Source organism: Squalius cephalus, assembly GCF_949319135.1.
Source record: "Squalius cephalus genome assembly, chromosome: 12".
Lineage (NCBI taxonomy): Eukaryota > Metazoa > Chordata > Actinopteri > Cypriniformes > Leuciscidae > Squalius > Squalius cephalus.
In genome coordinates this window covers 39,137,017-39,164,381 of record NC_137133.1, presented here as the reverse complement: position 1 = coordinate 39,164,381, position 27,365 = coordinate 39,137,017, and the positions used below count along the sequence as shown (strand labels likewise).

The 27,365-nt window shown below is 47.8% G+C and overlaps 2 protein-coding genes across 4 annotated transcripts in view; both read left to right on the top strand.

Annotated features, from left to right (window-relative positions):
* Positions 1-6,778: 6,778 nt before the first annotated feature.
* Positions 6,779-21,292, top strand: LOC307168885 (echinoderm microtubule-associated protein-like 1). 3 transcript variants are annotated; one of them, XM_079889190.1, is made up of 7 exons: positions 6,779-6,956; positions 13,220-13,390; positions 13,993-14,104; positions 14,199-14,267; positions 14,438-14,463; positions 16,458-16,484; positions 20,512-21,292. In XM_079889190.1, the coding sequence occupies exons 1-7, from the start codon at positions 6,854-6,856 to the stop codon at positions 20,550-20,552; spliced, it is 549 nt and encodes a 182-aa protein (XP_079745316.1). In that variant the 5' UTR covers positions 6,779-6,853; the 3' UTR covers positions 20,553-21,292. The 3 variants fall into 3 exon arrangements, with proteins under 3 accessions (XP_079745316.1, XP_079745314.1, XP_079745315.1); XM_079889188.1 differs by having other exon boundaries at positions 6,786-6,956; positions 20,501-20,825; XM_079889189.1 differs by having other exon boundaries at positions 6,786-6,956; positions 13,993-14,086; positions 20,501-20,781.
* A 378-nt stretch (positions 21,293-21,670) lies between these two features.
* The window catches only part of evlb (Enah/Vasp-like b), a 58,826-nt gene continuing 53,131 nt past the window's right edge, over positions 21,671-27,365 (top strand). Inside the window, exon 1 of the mRNA XM_079887898.1 lies at positions 21,671-22,222. Within this exon, the coding sequence (XP_079744024.1) occupies positions 22,218-22,222 (5 nt within the window). The 5' untranslated portion in view covers positions 21,671-22,217. The remainder of the gene's footprint in view (positions 22,223-27,365) is intronic.

Below are 27,365 nucleotides of genomic sequence, written 5' to 3'. Positions count from 1 at the left end.
TAATCTGAGATGTTGGGTAAGCTGTATTTAGTAGTAGTATAAACAACTAGAAATTGTAGTAAATGATGGTTCAAAACAAGGAAATACGAGGCTAAGACGGAGCTTACAGCACCGAAGCAAACACACTCACAGCAGGCAGCTAGGCAGACAGAGCAATCGATCAGACAGGATCGTGTGCTCGGGTCTCCAGTGCTCGGGTCTCCTGTGCTCGGGTCTCGTGTCTCGGGTCTCGTGTCTCGGGTCTCCTGTGCTCGGGTCTCCTGTGCTCGGGTCTTGTGTGCTCGGGTCTCGTGTGCTCGGGTCTCGTGTCTCGTGTCTCGGGTCTTGGGTCTCTGGTCTCGTGTGCCCGGGTCTCTGGTCTCGTGTGCTCGGGTCTCGTGTGCTCGGGTCTCGTGTGCTCGGGTCTCGTGGTCCAGACACGAGCACAGGAGACACGAGACCCGAGACCCGAGACCCGAGACACGAGACACGAGCACACGAGACCCGAGCACACGAGACCCGAGCACAGGAGACCCGAGACCCGAGACCCGACACCCGAGCACAGGAGACCCGAGACACGAGACCCGAGCACAGGAGACCCGAGCACACGAGACCCGAGCACAGGAGACACGAGACCCGAGACCCGAGACACGAGACACGAGACACGAGACACGAGACACGAGACACGAGCACAGGAGACCCGAGCACAGGAGACACGAGCACAGGAGACCCGAGCACACGAGACCAGAGACCCAAGACCCGAGACACGAGACCCGAGACGCGAGCACACGAGACCCGAGCACAGGAGACCCGAGACCCGAGCACACGAGACCCGAGCACAGGAGACCCGAGACCCGAGACACGAGACCCGAGCACACGAGACCCGAGACGAGACCCGAGCACACGAGACCACGAGACCCTCGGGTCTCGTGTCTCAGGTCTTGGGTCTCGTGGTCTCGGGTCTCGGGTCTCGTGGTCTCGTGGTCTCGGGTCTCGGGTCTCGGGTCTCGTGTCTCGTGTGCTCGGGTCTCATGTGCTCGGGTCTCGTGGTCTCGTGTGCTCGGGTCTCGTGTGCTCAGGTCTTGGGTCTCGTGGTCTCGGGTCTCGTGGTCTCGTGGTCTCGGGTCTCGTGGTCTCGTGGTCTCGTGGTCTCGGGTCTCGTGTCTCAGGTCTTGGGTCTCGTGGTCTCGGGTCTCGTGGTCTCGTGTGCTCGGGTCTCGTCTCGGGTCTCGTGTGCTCGGGTCTTGTGTCTTGGGTCTCGGGTTTTGGGTCTCGGGTCTCGGGTCTCGTGTGCTCGGGTCTCCTGTGCTCGGGTCTCGTGTCTCCGGTCTCGTGTGCTCAGGTCTCGGGTCTCCTGTGCTCGGGTCTCGTGTGCTCGGGTCTTGTGTCTTGGGTCTCGGGTTTTGGGTCTCGGGTCTCGGGTCTCGGGTCTCGTGTGCTCGGGTCTCCTGTGCTCGGGTCTCGTGTCTCCGGTCTCGTGTGCTCAGGTCTCGGGTCTCCTGTGCTCGGGTCTCGTGTGCTCGGACCTCGTGTGCTCGGGTCTCGGGTCTCCTGTGCTCGGGTCTCGGGTCTCGTGTCTCCTGTGCTCGGGTCTCGTGTGCTCGGGTCTCCTGTGCTCGTGTCTCGTGTGCTCGGGTCTCCTGTGCTCGTGTCTCGTGTCTCGGGTCTCGGGTCTCGTGTCTCCTGTGCTCGGGTCTCGTGTGCTCGGGTCTCCTGTGCTCGGGTCTCGTGTCTCGGGTCTCCTGTGCTCGGGTCTCGTGTGCTCGGGTCTCGTGTGCTCGCGTCTCGGGTCTCGTGTCTCGGGTCTTGGGTCTCTGGTCTCGTGTGCTCGGGTCTCCTGTGCTCGTGTCTCCTGTGCTCGGGTCTCTTGTGCTCGTGTCTCGTGTCTCGTGTCTCGGGTCTCGGGTCTCGTGTCTCGTGTCTCGGGTCTCCTGTGCTCGGGTCTCGGGTCTCGTGTCTCGTGTCTCCTGTGCTCGGGTCTCGTGTGCTCGGGTCTCCTGTGCTCGGGTCTCGTGTCTCGTGTCTCGGGTCTCCTGTGCTCGGGTCTCGTGTCTCGGGTCTCGGGTCTCCTGTGCTCGGGTCTCGTGTCTCGGGTCTCGGGTCTCCTGTGCTCGGGTCTCGTGTGCTCGGGTCTCGTGTGCTCGCGTCTCGGGTCTCGTGTCTCGGGTCTCGTGTCTCGGGTCTCCTGTGCTCGGGTCTCGTGTCTCGGGTCTCGGGTCTCGTGTCTCGGGTCTCGGGTCTCCTGTGCTCGGGTCTCGTGTGCTCGGGTCTCGTGTGCTCGGGTCTCGTGTGCTCGCGTCTCGGGTCTCGTGTCTCGGGTCTTGGGTCTCTGGTCTCGTGTGCTCGGGTCTCCTGTGCTCGTGTCTCGGGTCTCGTGTGCTCGGGTCTCGTGTGCTCGGGTCTCGTGTGCTCGCGTCTCGGGTCTCGTGTCTCGGGTCTCGTGTCTCGGGTCTCCTGTGCTCGGGTCTCGTGTCTCGGGTCTCGGGTCTCCTGTGCTCGGGTCTCGTGTCTCGGGTCTTGGGTCTCCTGTGCTCGGGTCTCGTGTGCTCGTGTCTCCTGTGCTCGCGTCTCGGGTCTCGTGTCTCGGGTCTTGGGTCTCTGGTCTCGTGTGCTCGGGTCTCCTGTGCTCGTGTCTCGGGTCTCGTGTGCTCGGGTCTCGTGTGCTCGGGTCTCGTGTGCTCGCGTCTCGGGTCTCGTGTCTCGGGTCTCGTGTCTCGGGTCTCCTGTGCTCGGGTCTCGTGTCTCGGGTCTCGTGTGCTCGGGTCTCCTGTTCTCGTGTCTCGGGTCTCCTGTGCTCGGGTCTCGTGTGCTCGGGTCTCGTGTGCTCGCGTCTCGGGTCTCGTGTCTCGGGTCTCGTGTCTCGGGTCTCCTGTGCTCGGGTCTCGTGTCTCGGGTCTCGGGTCTCCTGTGCTCGGGTCTCGTGTGCTCGGGTCTCGTGTGCTCGGGTCTCGTGTGCTCGCGTCTCGGGTCTCGTGTCTCGGGTCTCGTGTCTCGGGTCTCTGGTCTCCTGTGCTCGGGTCTCCTGTGCTCGTGTCTCCTGTGCTCGCGTCTCGGGTCTCGTGTCTCGGGTCTTGGGTCTCTGGTCTCGTGTGCTCGGGTCTCCTGTGCTCGTGTCTCGGGTCTCGTGTGCTCGGGTCTCCTGTGCTCGGGTCTCGTGTCTCGGGTCTCGGGTCTCCTGTGCTCGGGTCTCGTGTCTCGGGTCTCGTGTGCTCGGGTCTCGGGTCTTGGGTCTCTGGTCTCGTGTGCTCGGGTCTCGTGTGCTCGCGTCTCGGGTCTCGTGTCTCGGGTCTTGGGTCTCTGGTCTCCTGTGCTCGTGTCTCGTGTGCTCGTGTCTCGTGTGCTCGTGTCTCGGGTCTTGGGTCTCTGGTCTCCTGTGCTCGTGTCTCCTGTGCTCGTGTCTCGTGTCTCGTGTCTCGGGTCTCGGGTCTCGTGTCTCCTGTGCTCGGGTCTCGTGTGCTCGGGTCTCCTGTGCTCGTGTCTCGTGTCTCGGGTCTCGTGTCTCCTGTGCTCGGGTCTCGTGTGCTCGGGTCTCGTGTGCTCGGGTCTCGTGTGCTCGCGTCTCGTGTGCTCGCGTCTCGTGTCTCGGGTCTTGGGTCTCTGGTCTCGTGTGCTCGGGTCTCATGTGCTCGGGTCTTGGGTCTCTGGTCTCGGATCTCGGGTCTCGGGTCTCGGGTCTCGGGTCTTTGGTCTCTGGTCTCGGGTCTTTGGTCTCTGGTCTCGTGTGCTCGGGTCTCGTGTGCTCGGGTCTCGTGTGCTCGGGTCTCGGGTCTCGTGACGAGATCGGATCCTCTTACGGATGGACAGACGAGACTGTTGTTGATCATGGATGTATTAGAGCTGCTCTACATTTATATAAATGAGTTTCATGATCCTGCTGTTTCCTGGAGAGAGACCGAGAATAATCTGACAATCAGCAGAAATCACTCAGAAACCTGCAGCTCTGCACTTTTATTAAGATGATGATATTGTTTATTGTCCAGGTAACAATAAACTTAAGTTTCAAAATCTTCTCCTGCATAATCATACATAGACACATTATTTTCAAACAATGATGGTTTAATAAAAAAAGAGATTAGGCATAATTTAGAAATGGTGATGTGATTGTTATTTTAATATCAGCAGGATTTAATATCATTTTGTATCATATACTATATACTGACAATTTAACCAGATATATATTTGCCAAATATAATTTATTTAATATAATCTCCCAGAACTGATGATTCAAGCTGTTTTTGTAAGTGTAGAGAAGAAAATAATCTGTGAAGAATAATTATGTATGACTATATGATTGTGAATGTGCTGCACTGACAGAATGAGAGATTATGAGTGTTGATTAAACTCTGAGCTAATGAACATACGGCGCTGATTAATATTACTGATACATCAGCAGATCTCAGTCTAATTAATGATCTACCGACTCAGTCTGAGTGTGAACGGTGAGTCCAGTTCTGTGGGAAAGGCTTTCGGGTGAACACTTAAATTAAGTGTAAACCTCAAAACATTTGTGTCCAATAATCTCGATCAGTGTTGAAGCCAAACCCACTTCTGTTCCTGAAGATTCTCCGACAGCTTCTTCTGTCGCTCCTTTTACTGAAACACACACACACTTATGCACATGAGCGCTTGAGACGATTACACACACTAATCCATCATGACATCATCGTCTGTGTGTGTGTGTGTGTGTGTGTGAGTGTGTGTGTGTGTGTGTGTGTGTGTGTGTGTGTGTGTGTGAGTGAGTGTTGTATCTCTCTATTACTCGATCTTAGTGCTGCATTTGACACTATTGACCACAGCATTCTTTTAAATAGACTCGAAAATTATGTTGGCATTAGTGGAATTGCACTAGCATGGTTTAAATCATACTTATCTGACCGTTATCAGTTTGTAGCAGTAAATGAAGAGATGTCTCATCGATCACAAGTTCAGTATGGCGTACCACAAGGCTCAGTACTAGGACCGCTGCTGTTCACCCTGTACATGCTACCCTCACACACACACACACACACACACACACACACACACACACTCTCTGTACATGCTACCATTAGGAGATATCATTAGGAAGCATGGCATTAGTTTTCACTGTTATGCCGAAGATACTCAGCTCTATATTTCTTCACGCCCCGACGAAACTTACCAATTCACAAAATTAAGGGAATGCATAGCTGATATAAAAAATTGGATGACTAGTAATTTCCTACTACTAAACTCTGAAAAAAACAGAGTTTCTAATTATTGGACCAAAAACTTCCTCACGTAATAACCTAGAATACTGTCTAACACTTGATGGCTGCTCTGTCAAGTCTTCGTCGTCGGTTAGGAACCTGGGTGTGTGTGTGTGTGTGTGTGTGTGTGTGTGTGTGTGTGTGTGTGTGTGTGTGCTCTTTGATACCAATCTTTCATTTGAAAGTCACGTGTCTAGTATCTGTAAAACCGCATTCTTCCATCATAAAAATTATATCTAAATTACGCCATATGCTCTCAGTGACAAATGCGGAACAGTTAGTTCATGCGTTCATGAGCTCAAGGCTAGATTAATGTAATGCTCTACTGGGTGCTTGCCCTGCACGCTTAATAAACAAACTACAGCTGGTTCAAAACGCAGCAGCTCGAGTTCTTACCAGAACCAGGAAGTATGACCATATTAGCCCGGTTCTGTCAACACTGCACTGGCTCCCTATTAAACATCGCATAAATTTTAATATATTGCTGATCACTTACAAAGCACTAAATGGTTTAGCTCCGCAGTGCTTGAGCGAGCTCTTAACGCATTATAGTCCGTCACGTCTATTGCGATCTCAAAACTCCGGCCAGTTGATAATACCTAGAATATCTAAATCGACTGCTGGCGGAAGATCCTTTTCCTATTTAGCACCAAAACTCTGGAACAGTCTTCCTAACATTGTCCGGGAAGCAGACACACTCTGTCAATTCAAAGCTAGACTAAAAACACATCTCTTTGACCTAGCATTCACATAACACATTATAGACTTCTATAGTTCAGTGTTAGGCTGCATAGATCCGGTCAGCCGGAACTGGGAACACTTCCCATAAATCCTGATGTACTCGTTACATCATAAGAAGAATGGCATCTACGCTAATGTTAGTCTTTCTGTTTATTCCGAGGTTTGCTGAAGTCAGCCGGATCCAGATCAGATGGTGGACCTGCTCCTGCACACATCCACGACTCATCCCTGAAGCCCAGACTCATCAGCCCTGTGAAGGCCTCATCCACACGACAGCCATCGGCTCTGACCCTCATCAAACTCGTCTCCATACCGGCGTGACTCCGACTTCCAACCAGAGGGAACTGGATAATATTCAGAATGTTCTGATCCAATCTGACCTCTGACCTGTAATGCTGCCTGGATCATAATCACACACTGTTCGCTCGTTGGCCAGAGGAGAACTGAGCGACTGAGTCTGAGTCAGAAGGTTTCCTCCATTCTGTCACTGATGGAGTTTCGGTTCCTTCACTGTCGCCTTTGGCTTTTGTCTTGCTTATTTGGGGACATTTAATATTCAACAATATTATTGATCTCCTGCATTGACACCATTATATGAGAACTGAACTGAGCTGGACGATGACATCATGGTTTACTCCAGAGCTGCTATATATATATATAACTGAACTAAATTAATAATTTTTTTATTACAGGAAAAATGAAACATCTCTGAGCTTACTTAAGCTGGACTGTAACGCTATTTTCTTCTCGATCTGTGTGTGTGTGTGTGTGTGTGTGTGTGTGAGTGAGGATTATGCAGCTCATCTGAGAGGAGGAGCGTCTGTTGTGTCTGTTTGTCTCTCGATCAGCAGTAACAGGACGTCTCCTCTCTCTACCCCTCACACACACACACACTCGGGCTGGTGATGGAGGTGATGGAGGTTCTGCCGGAGGCCGCAGGAGGAGCTTCAAACACCGACGTGTTCAACAGCGAGTGTCTCCTGCCACCGGACACCGACTTCATGATCGGTCAGTGAACAACAAGATCACGAGGAACAACTTCATCCTCAGTGTTTCTGTCTCGTTTTCCAGCACAAACATTCTTAAATCAAGATACATTTACTGGAGAAGAAGCATGACTGAAGATAGTAAGTCAAAAATGTATGAAAATGAAGTGAGTTTGTGCTTAAAACAAGAACAAATATCAGCCAGTGGAGTCAGAAAATTGATCTTGTTTTCTCTTTAAATTCAGTGTATTTTTCTGACTCCATTGGCAGATATTTGTTCTTGTTTTTAGCATTAAGTCACTTAATGCCACAAAAATGTATCAAAATAAGACTCAATATCTTCAGTCATGCTTCTTCTCCAGTAAATGTGTCTTGATTTAAGAATGTTTAGATGTTTGTGCTGGAAAACGAGACAGAAACTCTGAGGAAGAACATCATGTTTGCAGTGTATTAGATTCTCTTCTCTTGTTTTTTTTTAATGCTTAAATTAAGTGAAAATATTCCAAATATATCTAAAAATCTATTTATACCACAGGTAGAGTTTCAGAAACCTAGGCTGAATATATAAATGTGGTTTTATTTCTCAGGTGAATGTGTGTGTGTGTGTGTGTGTGTGTGAGTGTGTTGGGGGTTCAGATATTTGAACACAAATGATCTTTTCAGTGTTAAAAGTGTCTTTCTTGAGTTGAATGAAGTTTATAAATGTGTGTTAGACAGAAAGAGAGAGACGGATCAGATCACCACATGTCAACCTTCCGGAGGCATTAATATCTGTTCAATCTTTTAAAGTGTTTATTGGTTATATTTGTGGAAAACATCTGTTGTTATTCTGCTTTGATCGCGCTGTTTGACTGTGAAGAGTCTCTGATGTCCAGATCTAAAACGGCGAGTTAAACACGCATCTCTGACACACAGCTGAAGTGTGTGTGTGTGTGTGTGTGTGTGTGTGTGTGTGTGTGTGTGTGTTGTGGAGGGAAGGTCAGGGATTTGCTAGTCTTAATTCCTTTCTGAAGAGGGATTATGGCCGATTATAATCCACACACACACAATCCATCGATTCTCCAACATCAGCTCCATAGAAGAAGAAACGCTTCTAGTGAATCATGGGATCATTTAGTTTTAATTCACTAAGTTTTGTTTTACATTTTATAAATTAAACAGGTCGTAAATATACTTTATCACTATAAAATTGAAATAACCAATCAACATGCACCAATGCTACATTCTTCTAAATGCCATAATCATTTGTTAACAAACAAGTATTCATTACTTCAATGAGCTCATTGTTTCTGCATTAAATTATTACATTGTTTAAATTAATCAATTTTTCGCTAACTGTGATTTTGTATATGTACATTTCTGAAATGCATAACTTAGACAGTTTCCTCTGATAACAGATCACTGTAGATTGTAATATGGACTCGTAATATGGACTTTCTGTAAAGCTGCTTTGAAATGATGTGTATTGTGAAAAGCGCTATACAAATAAATGTGAATTCAATTGAATTGAAATAACCTACTCGACATGAAAGTATTATCATGTATCCCTGGGAACCGGTGTCTGAAACTCTTATGCAATCACGGCAATCCTATTGGCCAGCAACAGCCTATGACATCACTACTAGTGCGACCCAGAAGTATATAAGGGGCGTCTAGAGAACGTCATTGTCAACGTGTTGTCGTCCTCAGGGACTGTTTTATTTGTACGCTTCAACCTGAAACTAATCATGACTTCAGGAAGTGTGTGGATCCGTGTCTGAGATATTTGAACCCTGATGACACACACAACTTGTTTTGGCGAAACAGCATTTACTGTTTGGGTGAAGAGCACGCACGATCTGCTCTTGAAGGAATGAAGCTAAAGCGTCTCGATCGCCCCAGTACTGTTCCCAGTATAGCTCATAAACCCTGAGTCTCGATCGCCCCAGTACTGGTCCCAGTATAGCTCATAAACCCTGAGTCCCGATCGCCCCCAGTACTGGTTCCAGTATAGCTCATAAACCCAGAGTCTCGATCGCACCCAGTACTGGTCCCAGTATAGCTCATAAACCCTGAGTCTCGATCGCACCCAGTACTGGTGGAGGAGGCGAATGTGAGGAGGAGAGTGTGAGGAGGAGAGTGTGAGGAGGCGAGTGTGAGGAGAGTGTGAGGCGAGTGTGAGGAGGAGAGTGTGAGGAGGCGAGTGTGAGGAGGAGAGTGTGAGGCGAGTGTGAGGAGGCGAGTGTGAGGAGGCGAGGGTGAGGAGGCGAGGGAGAGGAGGCGAAGGTGAGGAGGTGAGGGTGAGGAGGAGAGTGTGAGGAGGCGAGGGTGAGGAGGCGAGGGTGAGGAGGCGAGTGTGAGGAGGCAAGTGTGAGGTGGCGAGTGTGAGGAGGCGAGTGAGAGGAGACAGGGTGCTGGAGGCGAGTGTGAGGAGGCGAGTGTGAGGAGGCAAGTGTGAGGAAGCGGGGTGCTGGAGGCGAGTGTGAGGAGGCGAGTGTGAGGAGGCAAGTGTGAGGTGGCGAGTGTGAGGAGGCGAGTGAGAGGAGACAGGGTGCTGGAGGCGAGTGTGAGGAGGCGAGTGTGAGGAGGCAAGTGTGAGGAAGCGGGGTGCTGGAGGCGAGTGTGAGGAGGCGGGGTGCTAGAGGCGAGTGTGAGAAGGCGAGTGTGAGGAGGTGAGTGTGAGGAGGCGGGGCGCTGGAGGCGAGTGTGAGAAGACGAGTGTGAAGAGGTGAGTGTGAGGAGGCGAGTGTGAGGAGGCGGGGTGCTGGAGGCGAGTGTGAGAAGGCGAGTGTGAGGAGGCGAGTGTGAGGAGGTGAGTGTGTGAAGGTGAGTGTGAGGAGGCAGGGTGCTGGAGGCGAGTGTGAGAAGGCGAGTGTGAGGAGGTGAGTGTGAGGAGGCGAGTGTGAGGAGGCGAGTGTGATTGTGTGAAGGTGAGTGAGGAGGCGAGGGTGAGGAGGCGAGTGTGAGGAGGCAAGTGTGAGGTGGCGAGTGTGAGGAGGCGAGTGAGAGGAGACGTGCTGGAGGCGAGTGTGAGGAGGCGAGTGTGAGAAGGCGAGTGTGAGGAAGCGGGGTGCTGGAGGCGAGTGTGAGGAGGCGGGGTGCTAGAGGCGAGTGTGAGAAGGCAAGTGTGAGGAGGAGAGTGTGAGGAGGCGAATGTAAAGGAGGAGAGTGTGAGGAGGAGAGTGTGAGGAGGAGAATGTGAGGAGGCGAGTGTGAGGAGGCGAGGGTGAGGAGGCGAGGGTGGGGAGGCGAGGGTGGGGAGGAGAGTGTGAGGAGGTGAGGGTGAGGAGATGAGTGTGAGGAGGCGAGTGTGAGGAGGCAGGTGTGAGGAGGTGAGTGTGAGGATGCGGGGCGCTGGAGGCGAGTGTGAGAAGGCGAGTGTGAGGAGGTGAGTGTGAGGAGGTGAATGTGAGGAGGCGAGTGTGAGGAGGCGGGGTGCTGGAGGCGAGTGTGAGAAGGCGAGTGTGAGGAGGTGAGTGTGAGGAGGCGGGGCGCTGGAGGCGAGTGTGAGAAGGTGAGTGTGAGGAGGTGAGTGTGAGGAGGCGGGGCGCTGGAGGCGAGTGTGAAAAGGCGAGTGTGAGGAGGCGGGGTGCTGGAGGCGAGTGTGAGAAGGCGAGTGTGAGGAGGCGAGTGCGAGGAGGTGAGTGTGTGAAGGTGAGTGTGAGGAGGCAGGGTGCTGGAGGCGAGTGTGAGAAGGCGAGTGTGAGGAGGTGAGTGTGAGGAGGTGAGTGTGAGGAGGTGAGTGCGAGGAGGCGAGTGTGAGGAGGCGAGTGTGAGGAGGCGAGTGTGAGGAGGTGAGTGTGTGAAGGTGAGTGTGAAGAGGCAGGGTGCTGGAGGCGAGTGTGAGAAGGTGAGTGTGAGAAGACGAGTGTGAGGAGGTGAGTGTGAGGAGGCGAGTGTGAGAAGACGAGTGTGAGGAGGTGAGTGTGAGGAGGCGAGTGTGAGAAGACGAGTGTGAGGAGGCGAGTGTGAGAAGGCGAGTGTGAGGAGGCGAGTGTGAGGAGGTGAGTGTGTGAAGGTGAGTGTGAGGAGGCAGGGTGCTGGAGGCGAGTGTGAGAAGGTGAGTGTGAGAAGACGAGTGTGAGGAGGCGGGGCGCTGGAGGCGAGTGTGAGAAGGTGAGTGTGAGGAGGTGAGTGTGAGGAGGCGGGGCGCTGGAGGCGAGTGTGAAAAGGCGAGTGTGAGGAGGCGGGGTGCTGGAGGCGAGTGTGAGAAGGCGAGTGTGAGGAGGCGAGTGTGAGGAGGTGAGTGTGTGAAGGTGAGTGTGAGGAGGCAGGGTGCTGGAGGCGAGTGTGAGAAGGCGAGTGTGAGGAGGTGAGTGTGAGGAGGTGAGTGTGAGGAGGTGAGTGCGAGGAGGCGAGTGTGAGGAGGCGAGTGTGAGGAGGCGAGTGTGAGGAGGTGAGTGTGTGAAGGTGAGTGTGAAGAGGCAGGGTGCTGGAGGCGAGTGTGAGAAGGTGAGTGTGAGAAGACGAGTGTGAGGAGGTGAGTGTGAGGAGGCGAGTGTGAGAAGACGAGTGTGAGGAGGTGAGTGTGAGGAGGCGAGTGTGAGAAGACGAGTGTGAGGAGGCGAGTGTGAGAAGGCGAGTGTGAGGAGGCGAGTGTGAGGAGGTGAGTGTGTGAAGGTGAGTGTGAGGAGGCAGGGTGCTGGAGGCGAGTGTGAGAAGGTGAGTGTGAGAAGACGAGTGTGAGGAGGCGGGGCGCTGGAGGCGAGTGTGAGAAGGTGAGTGTGAGGAGGTGAGTGTGAGGAGGCGGGGCGCTGGAGGCGAGTGTGAAAAGGCGAGTGTGAGGAGGCGGGGTGCTGGAGGCGAGTGTGAGAAGGCGAGTGTGAGGAGGCGAGTGTGAGGAGGTGAGTGTGTGAAGGTGAGTGTGAGGAGGCAGGGTGCTGGAGGCGAGTGTGAGAAGGCGAGTGTGAGGAGGTGAGTGTGAGGAGGTGAGTGTGAGGTGAGTGCGAGGAGGCGAGTGTGAGGAGGCGAGTGTGAGGAGGCGAGTGTGAGGAGGTGAGTGTGTGAAGGTGAGTGTGAAGAGGCAGGGTGCTGGAGGCGAGTGTGAGAAGGTGAGTGTGAGAAGACGAGTGTGAGGAGGTGAGTGTGAGGAGGCGAGTGTGAGAAGACGAGTGTGAGGAGGTGAGTGTGAGGAGGCGAGTGTGAGAAGACGAGTGTGAGGAGGCGAGTGTGAGAAGGCGAGTGTGAGGAGGCGAGTGTGAGGAGGTGAGTGTGTGAAGGTGAGTGTGAGGAGGCAGGGTGCTGGAGGCGAGTGTGAGAAGGTGAGTGTGAGAAGACGAGTGTGAGGAGGTGAGTGTGAGGAGGTGAGTGTGTGAAGGTGAGTGTGAAGAGGCAGGGTGCTGGAGGCGAGTGTGAGAAGGTGAGTGTGAGGAGGCGAGTGTGAGAAGACGAGTGTGAGGAGGTGAGTGTGAGGAGGCGAGTGTGAGAAGACGAGTGTGAGGAGGTGAGTGTGAGGAGGCGAGTGTGAGAAGACGAGTGTGAGGAGGCGAGTGTGAGGAGGCGAGTGTGAGGAGGTGAGTGTGTGAAGGTGAGTGTGAGGAGGTGAGTGTGTGAAGGTGAGTGTGAGGAGGCAGGGTGCTGGAGGCGAGTGTGAGAAGGTGAGTGTGAGAAGACGAGTGTGAGGAGGTGAGTGTGAGGAGACGAGTGTGAGAAGACGAGTGTGAGGAGGTGAGTGTGAGAAGGCGGGGCGCTGAAGGTGAGTGTGAGAAGGTGAGTGTGAGAAGGTGAGTGTGAGAAGGTGAGTGTGAGAAGGTGAGTGTGAGGAGGCAGGGTGCTGGAGGTGAGTGTGAGAAGGCGAGTGTGAGGAGGCGGGGCGCTGGAGGTGAGTGTGAGAAGGCGAGTGTGAGGAGGCGGGGCGCTGGAGGTGAGTGTGAGAAGGCGAGTGTGAGGAGGAGAGTGTGAGGAGGTGAGTGTGAGGAGGCGGGGTGCTGGAGGCGAGTGTGAGAAGGCGAGTGTGAGAAGGCGAGTGTGAGGAGGAGAGTGTGAGGAGGCGGGGTGCTGGAGGCGAGTGTGAGAAGGCGAGTGTGAGAAGGCGAGTGTGAGAAGGCGAGTGTGAGAAGGCGAGTGTGAGAAGGCGAGTGTGAGGAGGTGAGTGTGAGAAGGCGAGTGTGAGAAGGCGAGTGTGAGGAGGTGAGTGTGAGGAGGTGAGTGTGAGGAGGTGAGTGTGAGGAGGTGAGTGTGTGGAGGTGAGTGTGAGGAGGTGAGTGTGTGGAGGCGGGGTGCTGGAGGCGAGTGTGAGGAGGTGTCACACTCACAGGTGTGTGTGTGTGTGTGTGTGTGTGTGTGTGTGTGTGTGTGTGTGGTCAGATGAGCGCTGCTCTCCTCAGCTCTGCGATCGCCTCTCTCTCCTGGAGCAGCGAGTCCAGATGCAGGACGATCAGATCCAGCTGTTGAAGATGGCCATGGCAGATGTGCTGAAGAGACTCCACATCTCAGAAGAGCAGACGACCACGCTCGGCAGCAGGGCTCCGGTCAAAGGTCAAACACACACACACACACATGCTGTCAGGACAGAGAAACTGTGAATCTGTTAATGACTAGCCAAAAACATACAGATTACTCCAGTGTGCATATGCTGTACTGTATTATCCGTCCGTCTGTCTGTCTGTCTGTGTGTGTGTGTGTGTGTGTGCACTCCTGTGACTGATATATGTGTGTGTGTGTGTGTGTGTGTGTGTGTGTGTGTGTGTGTGTGTCTGCGCTCCTGTGACTGATGTGTGTGTGTGTGTGTGTGTGTGTGTGTGTGTGTGTGTGTGTGTGCACTCCTGTGTCTGATATATGTGTGTGTGTTTGTGTGTGTGTGTGTGTGTGTGTGTGTGTGCACTCTTGTGACTGATATATGTGTGTGTGTGTGTGTCTGCGTTCCTGTTACTGATGTGTGTGTGTGTGTGTGTGTGTCTGCGCTCCTGTGACTGATGTATGTGTGTGTGTGTGTGTGTGTGTGTGTGTGTGTTCACTCCTGTGACTGATGTGTGTGTGTGTGTGTGTGTGTGTGTGTGTGTGTTTGCGCTTCTGTGACTGATGTGTGTGTGTGTTTGCGCTCCTGTGACTGATGTGTGTGTGTGTGTGTGTGTGTGCAGCTTCAGTGGGTCGTGCGGCGTCTCTGGTGTCTCTGAGGAAGAACTCCAGCTCCACTCTTCCCTCCTCTCCTTCATCCAGGACCTGCAGCCCGAGGTCTGGCACAGAGATCAGGTGTGTGTGTGTGTGTGTGTGTGTGTGTGTGTGTGTGTGTGTGTGTGTGTGTGTGTGTGTGTTCAGAGGTCACTGATGCTCTCTCTCCCTGCAGGACGCCTGCCTCCAGCGCTAGAGATCCGACAGCTAAAGCTCGACCGACCGGCAGGATCCTGCAGGAGACGTGAGTAAAACAGCTGGTGTCCCCGACAGAAACACAGTGTCGGCCCAGATCCGGCCCAGATCCGGCACGTGTGGAGTCAGCGCGCACCAGATGTGGGCCGACACTGTGTTGCTGTCTGGGGTGTAGAAGCTCCTGCGTGATGGATGAGTAACACCTCTCTCTTCACACAGCAAACCAAAGGAAGCGAGTGCATCAGGTGAGACAAGCACATCAAGAGGAATTATTACATGTTATTATTATACGTGTTATTTTGTTGTAAAAATAATCTTAAACTTAAACAACACAGTTGCATAAACTAATTCCAGCTGATAAAACGACACTATTGTCTTCTATTGTATTGAATCTGAATGTCAAGTCTCCTTTATTTATACAGCACTTTTTACAACACACAGTGTTTCAGAGCAGCTTTACAGAGATAACAGGAGAATAATGCAACAAAGTTTGTTTCCAGAAGAAAATAGCGTCAGTCCAGCTTCAGTAAGTTCAGTGATGGTTCATTTCTGCTGTAAAAAAGTTATTCATTTAGTTCAGTTATATATATATATATATAGCGGCTCTGGAGTAAACCGTGATGTCATCGTCCAGCTCAGTTCAGTTCTCATATAATGGTGTCAATGCAGGAGATCAATAACATTGTTGAATATTAAATGTCCCCAAATAAGCAAGACAAAAGCCAAAGGCGACAGTGAAGGAACCGAAACTCCATCAGTGACAGAATGGAGGAAACCTTCTGACTCAGACTCAGTCGCTCAGTTCTCCTCTGGCCAACGAGCGAACAGTGTGTGATTATGATCCAGGCAGCATTACAGGTCAGAGGTCAGATTGGATCAGAACATTCTGAATATTATCCAGTTCCCTCTGGTTGGAAGTCGGAGTCACGCCGGTATGGAGACGAGTTTGATGAGGGTCAGAGCCGATGGCTGTCGTGTGGATGAGGCCTTCACAGGGCTGATGAGTCTGGGCTTCAGGGATGAGTCGTGGACGTGTGCAGGAGCAGGTCCACCATCTGATCTGGATCCGGCTGACTTCAGCAAACCTCGGAATAAACAGAAAGACTAATATTAGCGTAGATGCCATTCTTCTGATGATGTAACGAGTACATCAGGATTTATGGGAAGTGTTCCTGGTTCCGGCTGACCGGATCTATGCAGCCTAACACTGAACTATAGAAGTCTATAATGTGTTATGTGTATGCTAGGTCAAAGAGATGTGTTTTTAGTCTAGCTTTGAACTGACAGAGTGTGTCTGCTTCCCGGACAATGTTAGGAAGACTGTTCCAGAGTTTTGGTGCTAAATAGGAAAAGGATCTTCCGCCAGCAGTCGATTATGATATTCTAGGTATTATCAACTGGCCGGAGTTTTGAGATCGCAATAGACGTGAAGGACTATAATGCGTTAAGAGCTCGCTCAAGCACTGCGGAGCTAAACCATTTAGTGCTTTGTAAGTAATCAGCAATATATTAAAATGTATACGATGTTTAATAGGGAGCCAGTGCAGTGTTGACAGAACCGGGCTAATATGGTCATACTTCCTGGTTCTGGTAAGAACTCGAGCTGCTGCGTTTTGGACCAGCTGTAGTTTGTTTATTAAGCGTGCAGGGCAACCACCCAGTAGAGCATTACAGTAATCTAGCCTTGAGGTCATGAACGCATGAACTAACTGTTCCGCATTTGTCACTGAGAACATATGGCGTAATTTAGATATATTTTTAAGATGGAAGAATGCGGTTTTACAGATACTAGACACGTGACTTTCAAAAGAAAGATTAGTATCAAAGAGCACACACACACACACACACACACACACACACACACACACACACACACACACACACACACACACACACACACACACACACACAGGTTCCTAACCGACAAATGTGAAGTTCGGTTCATTGATTCTGTTATTTCCCAGTTTATTACTGTGAAGCCGCTTTTACTGGGTTATTATAGTTAACTAAAACTCAAACCATTAAAAACATTTCTCTTTCTTGTAATAAAATGAGCATACACCAACATAAAATAAAATATGGAAAACCTTTGACCTATTGACCTTTGACCTGTCTTCCAGTTTTTCTGAATGGCTAAAACACATTTCTCGAAACCATCGCCCACTTTCTCACACTTGCAACATTAATGGTTTCATGATTAATTCTGATTATTTTATCTCTCTCTGTTTCTGTGCGTCAGGCTCCAGGCGTGTCACTCACTGCAAAGGTAGGTCTCATCCCACTCCACACAATAATAACTATTATGAAACTTTTATGTTACACTATGTAACTTTTGTCCCTCTAGCGGTTAAAAAGAGAAACTGCATGCGGAAGAACACCGTTACAGCATTTCAGATCACGCAGCTCTCGCCGTCTAAAGCCAAGCTGATGTTGATTCTTGTTTTATTACGAGCTCTGTCTCGTTGTCTTTTCCCCAGCACTCTCCTCTGTTCACACACACACACTCTCTCACACACACACACACACTCACACACACACACACACACACACACACACACACACACACATACACTCAACTAAGCACTCAAAGCATCCAGAGCAATTTTACTCTACTAACGTTTATTTTTTATTTTTGCGTATGTACGCAATATTCCCCGAAAACCATCCCGTCAGGTCTGCCATAGACCCTTCTCAGCTGGTAAACGTGGTGAGGTTCTGTGTGGGCGGAGCTCAGCTGGAGGCAGAACGATCCCTCGGGCCGCTTCACTAACGCTAGTGTGCGAGTTTTGTTAGCTTGTTTTTTAACAATGGCTGGAGAAAATCCGATTTTATCTTAATGTGCAAGGCCACTCACTGTCCAGGACCGCGATTGTTATTTGCAAAAGTTAATTTTAACGGACATCCCAGATTGGCCGACCTGTACACACTCAGTCAGTGGATGGACGATCTGACAGGATTAGCGTTAACGCTCCCTCCGGCTGAGTGGCCTGACTTCTACACCGACCCGATAGAGAAACCGAGGGTAAAGAGAGACCGAGGGTAAAGAGAGACCGAGGGTAAAGAGAGACCGAGGGTAAAGAGAGACCGAGGGTAAAGAGAGACCGAGGGTAAAGAGAGACCGAGGGTAAAGAGAGACCGAGGGCATGTACATCTGTAGATGCCTATAACTGCACTAAATGGTCACTTGTGTGGTATCCTACGATCCGCAGTTCTGCCTCGCCAGCGCCACGGCCCGACAGAAGACGACAGTGTAGAGAGGGACATTACGGTGCAATTATAATGATGTGAATATTATCTAGAAATAAGAATTCCAGATACAGCATATTCATTTTTTAACTATGTATTTGATTACTCTTTCTTACCAGGTTCTTCAAAAAGTCCAGTCACAATCAATCAAGACAATGTACACAATCATAGATGATTCACAAATAATCACAATCATTTAGAAAACATTATCCGATAAAATTTCAAATTGGAGCCTGTACTCTGTCGATTCTTGCCCCCAACAACACAACAAGATGACATTTAATAACAATAATAATAATTTAAGCTCCTTATTAAGTAGCCGGATCTGTGCTGGCTTGTGTGGCCGCCTCCAGTTGCCCGTTTGTTCTGCCTCCAGCTAACGCCCTGACACCCGCTCGACATCGGTCTATATAAACACTTATAACAGGCTTACCGTAGTGAATCAGGGCACGACACACACACACACACAGACACACAGAGACACACACACACACTCACACACACACACACACATACACACACTCACACACACACACACACACATACACAGACACACACACACACACACACACACACACACACACACATACACACACACACACACACACACACACACACACTCACACACACACACACACATACACAGACACACACACACACACACACACACACACACACATACACATACACACACACACACACACACACACACACACACACACACACACACAGAGACACACACACACACACACACACACACACACACACACACACAGACACACACACATACACACACACACACACACACACACACACACACAGAGACACACACACACACACACACACACACACACACATACACACAGAGACACACACACACACACACACACACACACACACACACACACACACAGAGACACACACACACACACACACACACATACACATACACACACACACACACACACACACACACACACACACACACACACATACACAGACACACACACACACACACACACACACACACATACACATACACATACACACACACACACACACACACACACACACACACACATACACACACACACACACACACACACACATACACACACACACACACACACACACACACACTCACACACACACACACACACACACACACACACAGAGACACACACACACACACACACACACACACACACACACATACACATACACACACACACACACACACACACACACACACACACACACATACACATACACACACACACACACACACACACACACACTCACACACACACACACACACACATACACAGACACACACACACACACACACACACACACACACACACACACACATACACATACACACACACACACACACACACACACACACACACACACACACAGAGACACACACACACACACACACACACACACACACACAGAGACACACACACACACACACACACACACACACACACACACACACACACACACATACACACACACACACACACACACACATACACATACACACACACACACACACACACACACACACACACACACACACACACACAGAGACACACACACACACACACACACACACACACACACAGAGACACACACACACACACACACACACACACACACACACAAGTCCAGTGCATGAGCATGACTGAGCATGTCCGGGTCCGCCAATCTGGGATGTCCGTTAAAATTAACTTTTGCAATTAACAATCAGGGCCCTGGACAGTGAGTGACCTTGCACATTAAGACAAAATCGGATTTTCTCCAGTCATTGTTAAAAAACAAGCTAACAAAACTCACACACACACACACACACACACACACACACACACACACACACACACATAGACACACACACACACACACACACACACACACACACACACACACACACATAGACACACACACACACACACACACACACACACAGCTGTGTTGATTAACCGACTCGGACACCGATCACAGAATACTAGAGGCACATCAAGACTAGATTCTGTTCTCGATGATCGGCTCTCTCTTAATGCTTTCTCTCTCTGTTCATCTCCTCCTCCTCTTCCTCATCTCCTCTTCCTCTTCCTCATCTCCTATTCCTCATCTTCATCCTCCTCCTCATCTCCTCTTCCTCATCTCCTCCTCCTCATCTTCCTCCCCCTCCTCTTCCTCATCTCCTCTTCCTCCTCTTCCTCATCTTCCTCCTCCTCCTCTTCCTCTTCCTCATCTCCTCCTCCTCTTCCTCATCTCCTCCTCCTCTTCCTCATCTCCTCTTCCTCCTCTCCTCTTCCTCATCTCCTCTTCCTCCTCTCCTCTTCCTCATCTCCTCCTCCTCTTCCTCATATCCTCATCATCTCCTCTTCCTCTTCCTCCTCATCTCCTCCTCTTCCTCCTCATCTCCTCCTCTTCCTCATCTCCTCCTCTTCCTCATCTCCTCTTCCTCATCTCCTCTTCCTCTTCCTCATCTTCTCTTCCTCATCTCCTCTTCCTCATCTCCTCTTCCTCATCTTCTCTTCCTCATCTTCCTCTTCCTCATCTCCTCTTCCTCATCTCCTCTTCCTCATCTCCTCCTCTTCCTCATCTCCTCTTCCTCATCTCCTCTTCCTCCTCTCCTCTTCCTCATCTCCTCCTCCTCTTCCTCATATCCTCTTCCTCATCTCCTCCTCCTCTTCCTCATATCCTCATCATCTCCTCTTCCTCTTCCTCCTCATCTCCTCCTCTTCCTCATCTCCTCTTCCTCCTCTCCTCTTCCTCTTCCTCATCTCCTCTTCCTCCTCTCCTCTTCCTCTTCCTCATCTTCTCTTCCTCCTCTCCTCCTCCTCTTCCTCATCTTCTCTTCCTCCTCTCCTCCTCCTCTTCCTCATCTTCTCTTCCTCCTCTTCCTCATCTCCTCTTCCTCCTCTCCTCTTCCTCTTCCTCATCTTCTCTTCCTCATCTCCTCTTCCTCCTCTCCTCTTCCTCTTCCTCATCTTCTCTTCCTGATCTGCCCACTTGATTTAGTGACTCTGCAGATGTACCTGGTGCCGCTGGGAGGAAGGACTGGGTCAGCTGAGGTGTGTGAGGTGTGTGAGCCTGTAGATCAGAGCAGAAGCCCAGCGTTGACTGCACTCGCCCAGAAGAAGAAGAGCTCGTGTCTGAACTACAGGAGTCCCGTCAAACCAGTCAAACCAGTCAAACCAGCCAGTCAGTACTTCCAGATCTGCTACTGACGGAAACACTCGCTCACAAACATCTGATCTGACTGACTGATGTTAGAATTGTTCGCTTATTTTCTGGAGAATGACAACGTTTTTGGTGCAGAATTACAATAAAATCTGTTTCATATTATGGTCAATTCTGACTCTATGAACTGCACACATTTGTGCCATAGATCTATAACAGCTGAGCTCCTGACTGCCCTCTGCTGGTCCACTGAGAGGATTCAGATGAGTTTATCCCGTTTAAATCCCGTCTGGCCCAGAATATACCTTTCATTACATAAGATGACATTGAGAAAGCTGAGTCACTTTTCTTGATGAACAAATCCTCCTAAAAATGATCAAAACTCGAATAGAGCCTGAAATCTGGGGTTTAGCACTCCTGTTGGAGGATTAGTGATATTATGGCTTCAGATAAACCAATCCAGGAAGATCTCGTCACACACATAAACTTGTTTGTGTGTGTGTGTGTGTGTGTGTGTGTGTGTGTGTGTGTCAGTGTGAGTGTGTAGTAACACCATTGTAAAACTATGGTAATCAATCAAACAAACATGGTTTCTACACTATAATAAAACCATTCTAATTTCTATAAGGGAGTTCACAGTCAGTGCATTAACTAATCATTAAATGTTGAAATAAACTGACCAATATTAAGTTATATATATTAATTATATTGGCCTGGCCAATACAAGATCTTGACCAAATATTGATGCAAATAACATCAAACAACATTTATTTCCATCAGTTCTTGTGTGAAAATGATTCTTCCCACCCATTCTCTCACAGTCTGAGCCTGATGAATCTGGACATTGTCATCCTGCAATATGAACATGATGTGTCTTCCTATGGTTGTTTAAGAAATGACAAGCTACACACTCCATCAGTTAGGGTTAGAAGAACATGATAGGAACATGATCATCACCGCAATAATGATCCCATAATAGAATGTGCCTATTTAAATCCACACAGTGACGCCTTTGGCCGCTCAGTGCGTGTGTACAGGAGTGTTAGGGTTGGGTTAGTTATAGTTTTGTGGTTTATATATACAATATCAGGTGTGACTCTTCTGTGTCTGTTGATGATGATGATGTTTCGCGCTCGAATCTTGTGGGTTTAAACCCGTATCTTCCCGCCAGATGTTCCAGTAGTGTGTGTGTCTGAGGCGCCCGTGGGCAGAGCCGGTGCCGGTGAGTCAGTGAGCGGTTACCGGAGACCGGAGACCGTGAGATGGACGTGAGGAGAACACGGGCTCAACACGGCGAGAAAAACACCAAAACACCAGAAATCGACTCGGAATCAACACAGAACCGGCCACATTTCCATCTGTCGCAGTTTTTCCTCCGCATCCGTGACTGGCTTTCGTAGCATCGGCGCTTTTTTTTTTTTTTTTTTTTTTTACACATATTCCGTGGATATTCGCTTTATCTCTGCAGTGTTGGATCATTAATTACACACGGGGGATCGAGAGACTGCGGTGACATTATTCCACGTTTATTTATAACGAAGAAAAAGAAGAAAATATGAGGTAAGCGCGCGCCCGTCCTCACGCGCAGCGTCCGTTATTATTAACGGCGCAAATGCAGCAGATTATGTGACGAGATGTTTTTTTGGGGTGAATTTAGTGTTTTATATGTACTGTTATGTCGACATATTGTCTATATATTTGAGTTATTGGTTGAAATGACTGGGATTAGATGAGGTTTTGAAGCATCAGCCGGCGTGTTCTCCTGAGGCCACACATTCTCATGCTGCCATCATCAATGTAGCGCACTAATGAGTCTTAATGACTTATAGATGTGATAGTCTGCGAAGGGAGGGACGCGTTTATATATACTTATAATTGTTTTAAAATACAGCGAAAGAAACGATGGAAAATGGAGACATCATCATCATAATTATCATCATCAACGTTCGCCTCAGCAGAGCTGTGACGTGTCGCGGAGGGCGTGGTCAGAGCGGCTGTTGTCATGGTAACGAGGGCACGCGCGCAGCAGTGCATGTGTTCATTGATAAAGATGATTGATCAGCGCTAATGAACTGAACACAGATTTAAAGAGTATAATGCAATAAAACACGTGGTAACCAATTTGAAATTTAGTGACAGTTATTTAAGAACATATATAATGCATTAAAACGTATATTAATAATACAATAATAAGCATTAATGAGCCAGAATCATAAATAAGGTGATTAGTCCTGAAGCTGTAAAGAGCGAGACTTCATCAAGCCGATGGTGTTCTGTGGAGGTCCAGCGCATTAAACTGCGTTACGCAACACAAGATCCTCTCCGGCTTCTGCGCAGACTCCGAACACAGCATCGGTCGGGGTTATAATGTACTGCCGTAAACAGTGTGTGTGTGTGTGTGTGTGTGTGTGAGTGTGTATGTGTGTGTGTGTGTGTGTAGCCTAAGTGAGTGAGTGTATGTGTGTGAGAAATAGAGACTGTGAGTGTATATATGTGTGTGTGTGTGTGAGTGTGTGTGTAAGTGAGTGAGTATATGTGTGTGAGAAATAGAGAATCTCATGAAAACTTTCAAGGTTGTTCATTGTAATGAAAAATGTTAATAATCTTAATAGGCTTAATTTTCTTTGAGCAAAATATAAACAAATTATCTTTCCTTTTGATTGTGGTGTGAAACATGAGCCAGATCTTCTCTGTGAGTGTAACCGCATTAGATCTTTAATCAGGCCCAGGCGGTTCAGATTGGGTGATCTGGTTCAGTTTGCCTGATGGTGGCGCTATACAGCGATCAAAAGTACCAAATCGCTCATAATTTCTAAACCGTTTGTCACAACGTTGGAAACGTTTTCCGCCCGATCGGAACCAGACCAGCGCAGGAAGATTCTCTGGGTCTGATCGTCAATAATGATCAAATAAAAGTCTAAAGCGCGATTCACGTAGGCGACGGGACGCCACAACCTTCGACCTTTACAAGGGTGTATATGATTGTATATCATGCGATGTTTCGCACGCACACACAATACTCTAAATATAATATGTTAGATCTCCTCGTTTAGAATAACTTTGCCTCTAGGACCACTGCTGTCCATAACATCGTTCATTAAATATTTGAGATTATTTAAAAAACTTACTTTTGCAAACTAGTCCCTGTACTCACCCTCAATAAAACCACTGCAGTACAATCCTATCAATAGCTATATTACCCTATGGATAGCTATATTACCCTATGGATAGCTATATTACCCTATGGATAGCTATATTACACTATGGATAGCTATGTTATCCTATGGATAGCTATGTTACCCTATGGATAGCTATATTACACTATGGATAGCTATGTTACACTATGGATAGCTATATTACACTATGGATAGCTATATTACCCTATGGATAGCTATGTTACACTATGGATAGCTATATTACACTATGGATAGCTATGTTACACTATGGATAGCTATGTTACCCTATGGATAGCTATATTACCCTATGGATAGCTATATTACCCTATGGATAGCTATGTTACACTATGGATAGCTATGTTACACTATGGATTGCTAGGTTACCCTATGGATAGCTATGTTATCCTATGGATAGCTATGTTACCCTATGGATAGCTATATTACACTATGAATAGCTATGTTACCCTATGGATAGCTATATTACCCTATGGATAGCTATGTTACCCTATGGATAGCTATGTTACACTATGGATTGCTAGGTTACCCTATGGATAGCTATGTTATCCTATGGATAGCTATGTTACCCTATGGATAGCTATATTACACTATGGATAGCTATGTTACACTATGGATAGCTATATTACACTATGGATAGCTATATTACCCTATGGATAGCTATGTTACACTATGGATAGCTATATTACACTATGGATAGCTATGTTACACTATGGATAGCTATGTTACCCTATGGATAGCTATATTACCCTATGGATAGCTATATTACCCTATGGATAGCTATGTTACACTATGGATAGCTATGTTACACTATGGATTGCTAGGTTACCCTATGGATAGCTATGTTATCCTATGGATAGCTATGTTACCCTATGGATAGCTATATTACACTATGAATAGCTATGTTACCCTATGGATAGCTATATTACCCTATGGATAGCTATGTTACCCTATGGATAGCTATGTTACACTATGGATTGCTAGGTTACCCTATGGATAGCTATGTTATCCTATGGATAGCTATGTTACCCTATGGATAGCTATATTACACTATGGATAGCTATGTTACACTATGGATAGCTATATTACACTATGGATAGCTATATTACCCTATGGATAGCTATGTTACACTATGGATAGCTATATTACACTATGGATAGCTATGTTACACTATGGATAGCTATGTTACCCTATGGATAGCTATATTACCCTATGGATAGCTATATTACCCTATGGATAGCTATGTTACACTATGGATAGCTATATTACCCTATGGATAGCTATGTTATCCTATGGATAGCTATGTTACCCTATGGATAGCTCTATTACACTATGGATAGCTATGTTACACTATGGATAGCTATATTACACTATGGATAGCTATGTTACACTATGGATAGCTATATTACCCTATGGATAGCTATATTACACTATGGATAGCTATGTTACACTATGGATAGCTATATTACACTATGGATAGCTATGTTACACTATGGATAGCTATATTACCCTATGGATAGCTATATTACACTATGGATAGCTATATTACACTATGGATAGCTATGTTACACTATGGATAGCTATATTACACTATGGATAGCTATGTTACACTATGGATAGCTATATTACACTATGGATAGCTATGTTACACTATGGATAGCTATGTTATCCTATGGATAGCTATGTTACCCTATGGATAGCTATATTACACTATGGATAGCTATGTTACACTATGGATAGCTATATTACACTATGGATAGCTATGTTACACTATGGATAGCTATATTACACTATGAATAGCTATATTACACTATGGATTGCTAGGTTACACTATGGATAGCTATATTACCCTATGGATAGCTATGTTACACTGTATGGATAGCTATATTACACTATGGATAGCTATGTTACACTATGGATAGCTATATTACACTATGAATAGCTATGTTACCCTATGGATAGCTATATTACCCTATGGATAGCTATGTTACACTATGGATAGCTATATTACCCTATGGATAGCTATGTTATCCTATGGATAGCTATGTTACCCTATGGATAGCTATGTTATCCTATGGATAGCTATGTTACACTATGGATAGCTATATTACCCTATGGATAGCTATATTACCCTATGGATAGCTATGTTACCCTATGGATAGCTATGTTACACTATGGATAGCTATGTTACACTATGGATAGCTATATTACCCTATGGATAGCTATGTTACACTATGGATAGCTATATTACCCTATGGATAGCTATGTTACACTATGGATAGCTATATTACACTATGGATAGCTATGTTACCCTATGGATAGCTATGTTACCCTATGGATAGCTATATTACCCTATGGATAGCTATATTACCCTATGGATAGCTATGTTACACAATGGATAGCTATATTACACTATGGATAGCTATGTTACACTATGGATAGCTATGTTACCCTATGGATAGCTATATTACCCTATGGCGAGCTATGTTACCCTATGGATGGCTATATTACCCTATGGATAACTATATTACCCTATGGATAGCTATGTTACCCTATGGATAGCTATATTACCCTATGGATAGCTATGTTACCCTATGGATAGCTATGTTACACTATGGATAGCTATATTACACTATGGATAGCTATGTTACCCTATGGATAGCTATATTACCCTATGGATAACTATATTACCCTATGGATAGCTATATTACCCTATGGATAGCTATGTTACCCTATGGATAGCTATATTACCCTATGGATAGCTATGTTACCCTATGGATAGCTATGTTACCCTATGTTACCCTATGGATAGCTATGTTACCCTATGGATAGCTATGTTACCCTATGGATAGCTATGTTACCCTATGGATAGCTATGTTACCCTATGGATAGCTATGTAACCCTATGGATAGCTATGTTACCCTATGGATAGCTATATTACCCTATGGATAGCTATGTTACCCTATGTTACCCTATGGATAGCTATGTTACCCTATGGATAGCTATGTTACACTATGGATAGCTATATTACACTATGGATAGCTATATTACACTATGGATAAAGCTATATTACCCTATGGATAGCTATGTTACCCTATGGATAGCTATGTTATCCTATGGATAGCTATGTTACCCTATGGATAGCTATATTACCCTATGGATAACTATATTACCCTATGGATAGCTATATTACCCTATGGATAGCTATGTTACCCTATGGATAGCTATATTACCCTATGGATAGCTATGTTACCCTATGGATAGCTATGTTACCCTATGTTACCCTATGGATAGCTATGTTACCCTATGGATAGCTATGTTACCCTATGGATAGCTATATTACACTATGGATAGCTATATTACACTATGGATAACTATATTACCCTATGGATAGCTATGTTACACTATGGATAGCTATATTACCCTATGGATAGCTATGTTACCGTATGGATAGCTATGTTACACTATGGATAACTATATTACCCTATGGATAGCTATGTTACCCTATGGAT